The sequence below is a fragment of the Culex pipiens genome, chromosome 3 (genome assembly GCF_016801865.2).
Source record: "Culex pipiens pallens isolate TS chromosome 3, TS_CPP_V2, whole genome shotgun sequence".
NCBI lineage: Eukaryota > Metazoa > Arthropoda > Insecta > Diptera > Culicidae > Culex > Culex pipiens.
This window is the reverse complement of record NC_068939.1, coordinates 109,697,014-109,709,245: the sequence shown is the minus strand read 5'-3', so window position 1 is coordinate 109,709,245 and position 12,232 is coordinate 109,697,014. Positions and strand designations below refer to the sequence as shown.

Sequence of the window (12,232 nt, the reverse complement as noted above, 5' to 3'; positions counted from 1 at the left end):
CTGCTGCTCAGGGCTGAGCTTTCCTGCTGCTGCTGCTGCCGGTCCGACGTCTGAGACGTGAATGATAGAATGGGCTCTGGCGCGCGTTCTTATATAGCCTTTCGGCCGAGGGGGATGACACTTCGCGATTTGATCAAAATCGTGCCAAATCGCACCAAATTCCTTCATCCTTGCCCATCTTTCCTTCATCGCGGTCTTTTTTGCTCATCGCGCCCAAATCGCGCCAGATCGCGCTCATCGTGTACATCGTGCACAGATCGTGCTCGAATGAAATTTTTCATTCAAGCAGTCAGGGTTGCCATAAAATAATCGTTCCAGCAGTTTTCCATGAAACTGGTCGCACTGCTATGTTTGTTTTTAGTGTTTCGAGCAGTCCGAAAAGGTAAATAAACAAATCAAATATTAAAACTTTCTTCGTTTTTTTCGGGACGGATTGCGGCCGCTTCCTGTGCAGAATCTTTTTTCTTGCGACCCGGAATCGGAAAAAGTTTTAGGCCGGGGGGCTTGGACGCGTTGTTGGCACCACCATCTTGCGAGCGATCCCACGCGCTGGTCAGCGTGTTGGCAAGCAAAGGGCAAAAAGAAGAAAAAAGTCACGACGGTTCTGGAGTACCGTGACCAAGGACTGGTTCGCCCAAAGGTACTGATCGTGGTCCCGTTTCGCAGCGCGGCTATGAAGATTGTCGACACGAACCAGCGCCTCTTCACCGGGGACGATCCCAAGCTTGTGACTAACTACAAACGCTTCCAGTCCGAGTACGGCGGCGAAACGCTGGCCTTCCCGAAGGTCAACCCCAAGCCGGAGGACTACTAGCGGACATTCGCGGGAAGCACCGACGACAACTTCCGGATCGGCATCTCGTTCAGCAAAAGTTCGATGAAGCTGTACACAAAGTACTACAATTCGGACTTGATTCTTGCCTCTCCGCTGGGACTCCGGATGACCATCGGCGCCGAGGGCGAATCCGAGCGGGACTTTGACTTCCTCTCATCCATCGAACTCCTTATCCTAAACCAAGCGGAGATCCGTCTCGCCCAGAACTGGGACCACGTGCTGCACCTGATGGACCACCTTCACCTGCAACCCCAATCAACCGAACACACCGACTTCTCCCACGTCCGCTACAAGTGCCTCAACGGATGGTCTCGCTTCTACCGACAAACCCTCCTCCTTTCCTCCCACGACCTGCCCGAATTCCGCTCCATCTTCAACAACAAATGCGCCAACTACCACGGCAAGGCCCGCGTCGCCAACCCCGTCAAAACCGGCTCAATCCGGCACGCCATCGTCCCCCTTCTCCAAACCTTCCGCCACATCGAGGTGCCCTCCCTCGAGGCGTCCTACGACGCCAAGTTCGCCCACTTCACCACCGTCCTCCTGCCCCAGCTCCGCTCCGTCACGATGGCCCGCACCCTCATCTCATCCCGTCCTACTTCAACTACGTCCGGCTACCAACTGCCTCAGTAACATTGTCCTGGTCGATCCAGTCACAACCCTCGACGCCAATGGCAACGAGCGCCAACGGTAGAGAATCATCGCAGACGCACACTTGCGCACGAAGGTGTTGCCAACCATTCCGAGGCTATACTCGGCCAGCTTGACCAGGTCTCCGAGCTTGACGCCACCGGCCGCGGTCATTACGATGCGGGGGGCCTTGTAGTGCGTATTGATGAAAACCTGCAAGTCGGCCTTGCCCATCGATTGGATGTTCTTGGTCGACCGGAGAATGGTGTTTCCAAGAGGAATTCCCTGGTAGGCGGTCGCTTGCAGACGGTCCAATACTACTTTATGCAGGTTGCTCTCGACCTCCTGCATCTCATGCAGAATCACATTCCGCGCGCTCGGTTTCAGACTCACACAGCTTTGAATTTTGAATGATGTCGGACAGAACCTGCCCCGCTTTCGTTACATCCTTGGAAAGACATTTTTTGTAGAAGACGTTCTGCTCACGAGACGTGAACGCGTTCAAGTGTTCTACACCTCTAGTTCCAAGTCAGTCTGGGAACGCTTAGCCTTACCCTTGAACGCCATGTGCTCTAGGAAGTGCGCGACGCCATCCGGCATCGACCCACAGCAGAACGGTGGCAGTCTGCGAGCCGGAATCCTCACTGACCACACGCAGTCCACTATCCAGCTGGGTCACCCCTTTGACTCATTGACCAGCGCAGCCCGGAAGTCAGCCTCATTCGACGATGCTGGGCAGGTACTGGGAGCCGCGACCGTTCACCAGCAGGCTGCCTGACAATTTTAGCAACTATTCCATTTCCGGTGGTTAGAAGCTTTTCTCGCGATCGTCGTATCACGCGGACTTCTGGAGGTGGTGAAGAGAGAAAACTGGGTCGTGTTTCACGACGAGTTTTTGGGTTAAAGATTAGGATTTTAGATGGAGATTGGGCCGAGACTGATCAGCCGATCTTTCCGGACCTGGTTGTTGCAACGCTAGCGAGTCATCAAATGTGCGCGGTTTCCCCTGGAGTATCAACCTGACTATTTCCGGAATGGACAATTCGAACTAGGTGATGGAGACGTTGAGAAGATGCCGGAAGAAGGTACGGAAAGCTTCACAAAGGAAGTCACCTAATTGTATAATTGTAATACAACGATAAACAAAGTAAATGAAAAAATGCGTTAATTTGTATTCAAAAAATTCTTTATTGGAATTGCATTTAAACAAAATTAAATGCGAAATTGTGCAGTCTCTAACAATTGTTTAGGTCCCTGAGCCCTGTTTCCCCGAATTGGTTTATGTACAATTCACTTCCGGTCAATATAGGGAACATTTAGTGTTCGGAATTCAGACAGTTCAGAGTCCAAAACCTCCAGAACCAAATTCGCAGTATTCCTACGTCCGGCTAGATATTGCTTGAAATTCAACACGAAATGGAATCACTCTTCCTTCCTTCGAACCACAGACCAGCTGCAAACTGCTGGCACGCATTCGCTGGATTGAGTCACTGACGGCCAGATCCGATATTCTATCCCGCACATGAAGTGCCAAGTGTTGCTATCCCAGCACACCTCCAAGATACCGTGGGTCCCTTGTTGTGCAACAGCCGGCCACTCTGCATGATCGTGAAGCGTGATGTGAACGCACTTGTCGAAGCTGCCGGACGCCAGTAACTTGCTGTCCAAGCTGAACGTCACCGAGTTAACCGGCTCGGTGTGATTCGTTATCGAGATTGACTGTCGAGTCGCACGAAGCGGACCCCAGGACCAAATGCATTAATCGGTTATTAGTGTTACGTTCTGTTCCGGGTTATAAATGAATAAAAAACACCGAATTTAATCCAGCAATTTCCACCGCGTGTTTCTTTATTTCCTCTCTCCCACGTTATGACAGTTCTTGTTCCCCCTCCCAGGTGTGCCTCTTTTCCCCGTGTAGTGGTGTTAGTGTTACACGTTTAACTTGCATTAGTCAGAATACAACAATCTCTTCTTTTTCCGGGTTGCTCGATTACTGTCCATCTTCATCGAAAGTTCTCAACGAACCGCTAGAAGTTCCTCAAACGTCACATACTTTGTAAGTGATTTTTCGCGAGCGCTGTAAGGGTCACAGCCACCTTCCCGTGTCGAAACCGGTTTCAGGTCGCGCCTCCAGTTCACTTCGCTTGTTCCCCGACTGCCTTCCCTAACTGCCTCGCTGTCTCTTGTCACACATACCGTCTTGTCGATGTTGAGAATTCCAAGATCCAACGCTGTCCTTCGTCCCAGCAAGCAGCACTCACCATCTTCCGCCACATAGATCTCTGCTTCGACTCCCTTTACCTTCGTAGCAATCTCCGCAGAAAACATTCCAGTGATTTGTACCGGTTGCCCAGTAAACGACTTCACCGTTCTTTTTGCTGCAGTTGTCTGGAAGTTGACGCGCACCTTCTGCTGCTTCAGGTACTCCCAGGTTCGACGATCAACGACGTTCACGCCGGCTCCTGAATCGATCACCCACTCGATGGGAACGTCTCCAACAGCGCAAACAGCTCTTCCTTCTCTAATCGGATCAGTCGCAAAGAGATACTGCACACTGTCCTCATCCGAATCGCTTCCGCTTTGTTTCTCCGTGTCATCGGAGTCATCCGAATCACAAGAGTGATGCTTGGCCGTTGCGTGTCGCGTACCCTTTCCGCTCACCTTCTTCTTCTGCTTCTTCGTCTTGCAGCAGCTCTTGAAATGGCCGATTAAGCCGCAACGCTTGCACATCTGGTCTTTCGCAGGGCAGTTATCGTCGTTGGCGAAATGGCCCCGATGGCCACATCGATAGCATTCCCGTTTCTTTGCCTTGGATCTTACTCGGTGGATTTCTTCCGGTACCTGGGCCACAGTCGTGCTCGTCTTGTGCTTCTCGATTGTCTCCATCGCTCGACCTGCTTCCACTGTTTCGGCCAGTGTCATTTGCGGTTTGTTGAGGATCTTGGCTCGCAAGTCATCCGATGCACCCTTTTCGAAAAGTTGTTCCTTGATTTCCTCGTCCAAGTGGTCACCATACTCGCAGAGGTTGCCTTGTTCTCGGAGGCGAAGAACGAAGTTCTCGATGGGTTCATCGTCGGTTTGTGCCAGGTTCCGGAACTTGTGCCGCTCCAGCGGAAGACACTTCATCGGCAGGAAGTACTCGTCCAGCAGCCTCATCGTCTCCTTGAATTCATCCGAGCCGGCCGGAACTGCCGGTGCTTCCTCCCCTCGCAAACTGAAGAACACGTCCTGCACTTGGAGTCCCACGTAGTGAAGAAGGTATGAATTCTTCCGGGCGGGAATCGTGACGTTGTTCACGTCGAGGAAGATTTGAAAGGCACGCTTCCACTTCTTCCACCGGGCCGACACCGTGGATGTGTCCCCGGGAATAAAAGGTGGCACACTCGAGTTGCTTGCTGCATCTACCATCGTGCCCGAATTAAATCGCTTCTTGTCCGGATCAAGTCTCTCTTTAGTTTACGTTGAGTGCGGCCTCGGGGTTCCCTCGCCGATTTTCCGAGTTCTCGCCGCCGGATTGAACCAAATTTCACTCACACGCTTCCTGCGGGTTCTTTTCCGCCTCGTCGCCAAATGTTACGTTCTGTTCCGGGTTATAAATGAATAAAAAAAACACCGAATTTAATCCAGCAATTTCCACCGCTTGCTGCTTTATTTCCTCTCTCCCACATTATGACAGTTCTTGTTCTCGCTCTCAGGTGTGCCTCTTTCCCCCGTGTAGTGGTGTTAGTGTTACACATTTAACTTGCATTAGTCAGAATACAACAATTAGTGCTGGAGTCGGTCAAGGACCGTTTAATCTTGCAGATCTCCTTTAAATGGACCTGGAAAGAATCAAAATTTGACTTGCTAGAATTTAAAAATTACATCAAAGATTAGTTAAAAAAAACTCACAAGCAAAAGTCCAATGTGTCCAAGTACGATACCAGCAGCTGCCCCTGGAGATCCCACTTGATGACGTTGACCTGGGGAGGCATAACCTCCGTACGAACCGTGTGTCCCTGGAACGAATTGATCGGATCATGGTCGTTTTATCCACACGCTTCGGATAAAATATAGTTGTACCGTTTGTTCCAGCAGAGTCGTGCGTGTCCGACGTACGATCCGGAGGCCAGCAGCGTTCCGTTCCAGCGGCGTTGCACTCCATTTCCGCCCTTTTGGCTGTGACTGGAAGTGCTCCTTAGTGGGGTAGATCGCAATCAACAGGTATCTGGCGTAGACGGGCAGATCCAGGTTTTGCACTAATTTTTCGCCAGAGCTGGGTCACGACATCCGGTGGAATCGTGCAGTTCGCAATACTTGTGGAAATACCCGGCGGCAGCAGCAGGTTGATTGTGGTCCGTTTTCCCTGGACGGGGATCGGTGCGAGCTTAGCCTTTTTTAAGGTTGACTATTCCGCAATCGTAGTCAAGGGCACGGCCTCAAACTGGACCACCTTCTCTAACTTGTCCAGGATCTGGTCCACTACCACGATGACAGTTTTCTTCAGCTACTGCTACTAAGTTCACGTGGCGGCCTGCACGGAAGACGGCTTCTCCTCAATCTTTTCAACGAAAACTGATTTGACCTCCTCCACAACTGGCGCGGGAGGAGTGACAGCCTCAGTGGGCTTCTACTCTACCTTTTAGATGATCTCTTCAGGTAAACTGCCGCTGGAGGTTTGACCGCAACAACCAGCTTGGATTCTTCCTGCTGCTCCGGTACAATTTCCAGCAGCGAAACCAGCTCCGGGATCTGACTGAGAGAGTTCTGATGGGACATGGAAGCTTCTGCGAACATCGATACCGGGGAGGATCGAGGCATGTAGGGCAGGGGATCGAATTTAATTTGGGATTAACCGTCATTTATGGGCTCAACGGCCACGGCATCCTCGACGACTTCCGGCAAAACCTGCGCCGCAGCCACAGGCTCTTTTAAAGGTTTGTTTCCCTCCAGCGAACCCTATACCCTACAGCGACCAGGGCATGGACCTAATCTTTCTTATCCACCTCAACAGACGCAGCAACCACTTCCTCCTTCTTCACGACTTCAGGGGCTGTCGCTTGAGCTGGCGAATCGACGGCGGCTTCGTCGCCCTTCACAGGGGGTCACTCCGGCGGCGCTCGCCGTGGCGGCCGCGGTTGGTTCTTCAGGAACTATCTCGCAAAAAAGCACGCCTCCAACAGCCAGTTTGCCACGTGTTTTTTTCTTTTTGTTTTGTTTTGCTCTTCCACTGCTCGAATCGAATTTCAGCAAGACCTGTCATTTGGTTGCTGTCAAACTCATTCGAGCAGTAGACAGCTGAAATCGCGCGATTTTTGTACATCGCGCTCACATCGCGATGCAATCGTGCCAGATCGCGCTGATTCTTGGTAATCGTGGCAGATCGCGTTCATCGAAGGTCATCGCAGTTGAATCGCAAGCTCATCTCGGGAGTGTCATCCCCCTCGCTTTCGGCCCGCTACTTCCCCTCCTTTTTCGCGACCGACACTCGGTCGCGCTGCTTGGATGATTTTCCCCTCAAAATAGGTACTTGACATTCCCGTCCGTGAGTGAGAAGCGCTCATTTTGCTTGCAAAATCTGTGCATTTTGAAAACATTTTAAAACATTCAATTGTTTCAATAGTTAAACTATTTTGCCAGCAATGAAAGTTTTATAGCAAATTGCTGAATAATTTTCAAATCGAATGGAACATAAATCGTGCCGATTCGATTAGAGGGAAGGAAGATATAAGCGTTTGACGGATGACGCAGTAATCCAGGGCCTTCGGCCCGGGTTTTTTGGAATGACACCCCAGTACCTTCGACAAAGACGTAAGTCTACACAGAAAAAAATATGTAAATTTACACAGCACGTAAATACTGTTTCATATGTAAACTCACTCAATGTAATGTTGAAATATGATGTAAAGAGTAAAAAGTCATGGAAATTACTCTAATGTAAATCTAAATCTAATGTAAATCATGAATCTAATGGAAACGTTGAGCATGGAAACTTAAATCTGATGAATTTCTACCCGTGTTCGGCTTCCTGTAAATTCCTATTCAATGTAAATCATATATCCAATGTATTTCTGCCAAACGTTGACTTCAAAACTACCCGAACTAAAAATAGTCATATTTAGTTCTCTTTCTATCGCTCTCATACTTCGCTGGCCCACTGCCTGAGCCTCGCCCTGAACAAGTTGATGCTTTAGCCGCTCGTTTATAAAATGCGAAGATGGCTCAGTCGGCAGCGGGTAGCAGCAGTAACACCGAACATTCTACCCGTCGTCCGTTCGATTCCAGTCCAGCGTTATTCCACTTGGCCGTCGACGAGAAAGCGTCCCCTACCTGTGAAATAACTTTTTAAAATCCGAATTTCCTTTTGCTGCCCGCTTCACTCATTTTAAAATAGAACATAGGCCACACCCTTTTCCTACTGCAATCCAAGTCGAGCTTCTCATTCCCATTGGCCAATCAGAATTAGTTGATTTGAACTAATGTAAATTCAAAACTAATGTAAATTCCAAAACTAATGTAAATTTTCAAAACTAATGTAAATTTCCAATGAATATAATGTAAATTTCCAATGAACCTAATGTAAATATACATCATTTATCATGATACCTTTTGGTACATGATAAACAATGTAAATTTACAGAAATATTTTTTTCTGTGTACGTCAAAACGATCAAAATCCGTGAAGTCAATCAGGAGCAGGGCTTGCGTAATTTCGACTTTTTTGTGATAGCTGACAGAGCACTCCAATCGTATTCACCACGACAGCCTGATTTTTACATTCTGCTTTCGTTCGTTTCACACACAAAGAAATGAGTGCTACCAAGAGTGCTACGCAAAGCCACTCACACAATCATTGACTTTCCTCCAGGAGAAAAATCGCCTAGAGAGCGTTCGTTTGACATTCTACCGAGATTCCGATCATCTCTCCAATTATAGCAATCATATGACTCCTGTCACCACGTAGCATACACTAGGAAGAGAGAGACAAAAACGAGAGAAAGAGAAAGAGCAAGTTGTCTCGTTCGGGCGGCTGCTTGAGTGGTGCTCATTTTTCGTTCGTTTCGTCTTCGTGTTTACGTTCATCGACCGTCGCCAAGCAATGGCGGTCATGATAGGCGTTGTGTGTCAGCGATTTAATATCGTTTTGGGAAATGATCGCTGACAGAAAGTTTTATCGAATATCGAGCAGTCCTGTTCAGTGATAGATCCCTTTTCAAGCATTGATCAGGAGATAATCGAGTGACAATTTTTTGTCCAACCACCTACACACATCCACACAGACATTTGCTCAGAACATAATTCTGAGTCGATATGTATACGTGAAGGTGGGTCTACGAGGTCGAATTAAGAAGTTAATTTTTCGAGTGATTGTATAGCCTTTCCTCAGTTAGGTGACGAAGGCAAAAAAAGACTCGTGAAATAAAATTTAAACTCTAGCTAATAAAATGGTACGGGCTAAATGAGCAATTCTCTACGAAATCGGTATTTTTTTAGAATTTTAATTTTTGTATTTTTTAATCCGGCTGAAACTTTATTGGTGCCTTCGGTATGCCCAAAGACGCAATTTTGCATCATTAGTTTGTCCATATAATTTTCCATACAAATTTGGCAGCTTTCCATACAAAAATGATGTATGAGATTCAAAAATCTGTATTTTTTGAAGGAATGCGAATGTTTTGATCGATTTGGTGTCTTCGGCAAGGTTGTGGGTATGGATATGGACTACACTGAAACAAAATAATACACGGTAAAATAAATTGGTGATTTTTTATTTAACTTTTTGTCACTAAAACTTAACTTGCAAAAAACACTATTTTTAATTTTTTTTATATGTTTTAGAGAACATCAAATGCCAACTTTTCAAGAATTTCCAGGTTGTGCAAAAAATCTGTGACCGAGTTATGAATTTTTTAATAAATACCCTTTTTTTCAAAAAATCGAAATATCGATCGCAAAAATTTCTCAACTTCATTTTTCGATGTAAAATCAAATTTGCAATAAAAAAGTACATTAGTGAAATTTTGATAAAGTGCACCGTTTTCAAGTTAAAGCCATTTTTAAGTAACTTTTTCGAAAACAGATCGGAAAATTTCACGAATGTTTCATATTTTTACATTGTAAATCGGATCATTAGTTGCTGAGATATCGACATTAGAAAACGGCGGGTTGTTTGGGTGAGATTTAGAAAACATCAATTTTCCTGTATTTAAACACTTGCATGGCAATATCTCAGCAACTAAGGGTCTTATCAACAAAGTTCAAAAAAGAAAAATGTAGAGAATTTTCTCAGCTTTTCTAAAATATTTTTTCAAAGGTGGGCAAACATGTGCACTAATTTGAAAAATGAAAAACTGCGACTATTTTCAAAAAAATTACTTAAAAATGGCTTTAACTTGAAAACGGTGCACATTATCAAAATTTCACTGAGGTACTTTTTGATTGCAAATTTGATTTTACATCGAAAAGTGAAGTTGAAAAATTTTTGCGACCAATATTTAAATTTTTTGAAAAAAATCAGAATTGATTAAAAAAATCATAACTCGGTCAAAGATTTTTTGCACAACCTGGAAATTTCTGAAAAGTTGGCATTTTATGTCCTCTAAAACATTTCAAAAAATAAAAAAATAAAATAAAAATAGTGTTTTTCTTCCAAATTAAGTTTTAGCTCGTGTCGAGCTCTGTTATAATGCAATAATTATTTATCAAACCGAACTTGGAAACTTAACAAAGGGTTAAAAAGGATGACACTAATCAAACTTCTGTAAAGTCAAAATCTTGGTCAACATAAAACGAGCTCGAATTTCTTTTAAAGCATCTTGCAATTCTGCAAACAATTTGTGAGATGTTGATGCCACAGGTACATTCCCATGCTCGAACTAGCCTCTTGAGCTCTATGGCAACGATCCTTTGGCCATTTTTTGCTAATGTTTACAATAAATACTTCCAAAATTTCACAATCCTGCAAAAAAAAAAAAACGATCGCATTTCTGAGCAGTTGTTCTCTTTGTTTCAACTTGAACTCTTTATATTTTTCATCCATTTCATTCCCGGTAAAGGTCAAAGCCTGACTCCAACGTCAAGCCGCATTTGGTCACGAAGGAAAATGATTTTTTCCTCGATGAAAAACACATAAGAACGATTGAAATTGACATAAATCCACAAATTTCATTTCATGCACGCTGCAGCACGCATGATGCACAAACCACACCTCTACACAATTTTGACAGCAACACGGAATCTGTTAGCTGGATCCTCGAAAAACGCGTATCGGAACACATCACAAGCAAAAAAATGCGCACGAAGAAAGATGAAAAAATGCGGAGCAAAACTTTCAATCAACTGATCCCGATCAAGTCTTGCTAAGTTCTCCAAAGGTCAATAATATTAATATGATTGCAAAATGATTTTCGAAATGGAATATATGTACTATTTTTTTCAAGCAAATTTTGTTTGAGTTTACATAAGTATTGCTCACTCCTCAGTGCATCAATAAATATTTTTATTTCGCATTGTTTTACCCTTACAGTACTCGATAGTGATAGAAATACATCAGAGACACGCTTAAATTCCAATGTATGATAAGCGTCACGATGTAAAACACAAACAGCAGCGGCAGCGTGACTAAAATGATTCGCGTATTTTTCAAATTCGGCACCACGTTGTAACCCAGGAAGGTAATGTAGATGTAATAACTCAGTGCCGCCAGCCAGATGCTGTTGCCGATGAACGTCGAGACGAACCAATCGTGACTGATGAGGGGATGGTAGAAGAACAGCTGGATGAAATGCAGCAAAATCAGCGGCGGGAAGAACGCATTCAGGTGCACGTCGAACGCGTAACCCCACTCGATGTCGGTGTCCGAGTTGCGGTCCCGCAGATAACGGTTCGTAACGAACCAAAGCAGGGTGGCCACCACCATTCCGCACAGGATGCAGTCCACAAACACGACGTACAGCATAAACAGAATGCTCTGGCCGATTCCTAGGCTGAGAACCCACGCGAATCCAATGGATGTTACTAAAAAGAATTCCAAATTTAGAAAGTGTCTTATTTCAGGAAGATCCGGAACCTACCACACAAACAAGCCACGAGCAGGACAAGAAAGGCTGGGTCGTCTCTGGCAAATTGTGATTTCGTTTCTGAAAGTAAGGCAAACTAAATTCAAAATTCCGTCGTAAAAAAAATCCCCAGATCCCAATCCTACGTTTACGGTAGTTGACGTTCCGGTAAACTTTCTTGGGGGCAATGAAGAGGTACAGCATCTGCCACATTGCAAACTCAAAGTCCATCTGGTCGAACTTGACGAACCGCCGGAGGTATTTGTAGCTCTTGTTGGTCGCCGACATGCAGTCGTTCCGATAGTTGGCCGGCGGTGGCAAAGGTGAGGTGGTCCGCGATGGTCCCCCCAGCAGGGAGCTGTTGCTGCGCGAGGGCGTCGGCGACGTTGAGTACTTCATCGCTGTGGGGTTTCAATCCTCTCGCACAAATTACCAGAGGTTCATAATTTAATTCCAGTCGAAATGTCCACTAAAAATTTGCAATAAATTCTTCAAACTTCTGATTTTTGTCGTATTTTTCACAACATAAACAAAGAACTGTCACATCATTTTTATGTTGTTGGCAAAAGTGCGACCGCGGCTGAATAATTGCACGTTTAAATGGTTTTACAAGACTGGAGTTGGAACCATAGAGTTATCTACGTGCGCATGTATTGCGTGTACGTACACGAAAAAAAGTGAGGTTAAATTTTGTACCAGCCAGCCAAACAAATGGTGTGCTAGTGTGTGT

At 45.7% G+C, this 12,232-nt stretch overlaps 3 protein-coding genes across 3 annotated transcripts; 1 reads left to right on the top strand and 2 right to left on the bottom strand.

Annotated features, from left to right (window-relative positions):
- Positions 1-412: 412 nt before the first annotated feature.
- On the top strand, positions 413-2,243 carry LOC120427428 (U3 small nucleolar RNA-associated protein 25 homolog; the record flags this gene model as incomplete). The annotated part of the gene is given in 3 exon segments (XM_052709943.1): positions 413-1,418; positions 1,421-1,525; positions 2,014-2,243. Coding segments are annotated over 3 exon segments (1,341 nt in total), but the record flags the coding sequence as incomplete, so codon positions are not given.
- Positions 2,244-3,481: 1,238 nt separating this feature from the next.
- On the bottom strand, positions 3,482-4,873 carry LOC120427430 (uncharacterized). Its single transcript, XM_039592287.1, has one exon. It carries the CDS (start codon positions 4,871-4,873, stop codon positions 3,482-3,484), a length of 1,392 nt encoding a protein of 463 aa, XP_039448221.1.
- Positions 4,874-10,878: 6,005 nt separating this feature from the next.
- On the bottom strand, positions 10,879-12,019 carry LOC120427434 (protein unc-50 homolog). The gene is made up of 3 exons (XM_039592290.2): positions 11,649-12,019; positions 11,518-11,583; positions 10,879-11,461 (listed from the first exon to the last, which is right to left on the bottom strand). The coding sequence occupies exons 1-3, from the start codon at positions 11,899-11,901 to the stop codon at positions 10,965-10,967; spliced, it is 816 nt and encodes a 271-aa protein (XP_039448224.1). The 5' UTR covers positions 11,902-12,019; the 3' UTR covers positions 10,879-10,964.
- Between the last annotated feature and the right edge of the window lie 213 nt (positions 12,020-12,232).

What these genes read in the sequence shown, in the direction of transcription:
- LOC120427430 (XM_039592287.1), bottom strand. Translation starts at nt 4,873, where the DNA reads ATGGTAGATGCAGCAAGCAACTCGAGTGTGCCACCTTTTATTCCCGGG.
- LOC120427434 (XM_039592290.2), bottom strand. Translation starts at nt 11,901, where the DNA reads ATGAAGTACTCAACGTCGCCGACGCCCTCGCGCAGCAACAGCTCCCTG. An exon ending in GAACGTCAACTACCGTAAAC is followed by an intron (nt 11,584 to 11,648) that starts GTAGGATTGGGA and finishes CCTTACTTTCAG; the next exon opens with AAACGAAATCACAATTTGCC. An exon ending in GCTCGTGGCTTGTTTGTGTG is followed by an intron (nt 11,462 to 11,517) that starts GTAGGTTCCGGA and finishes AATTCTTTTTAG; the next exon opens with TAACATCCATTGGATTCGCG.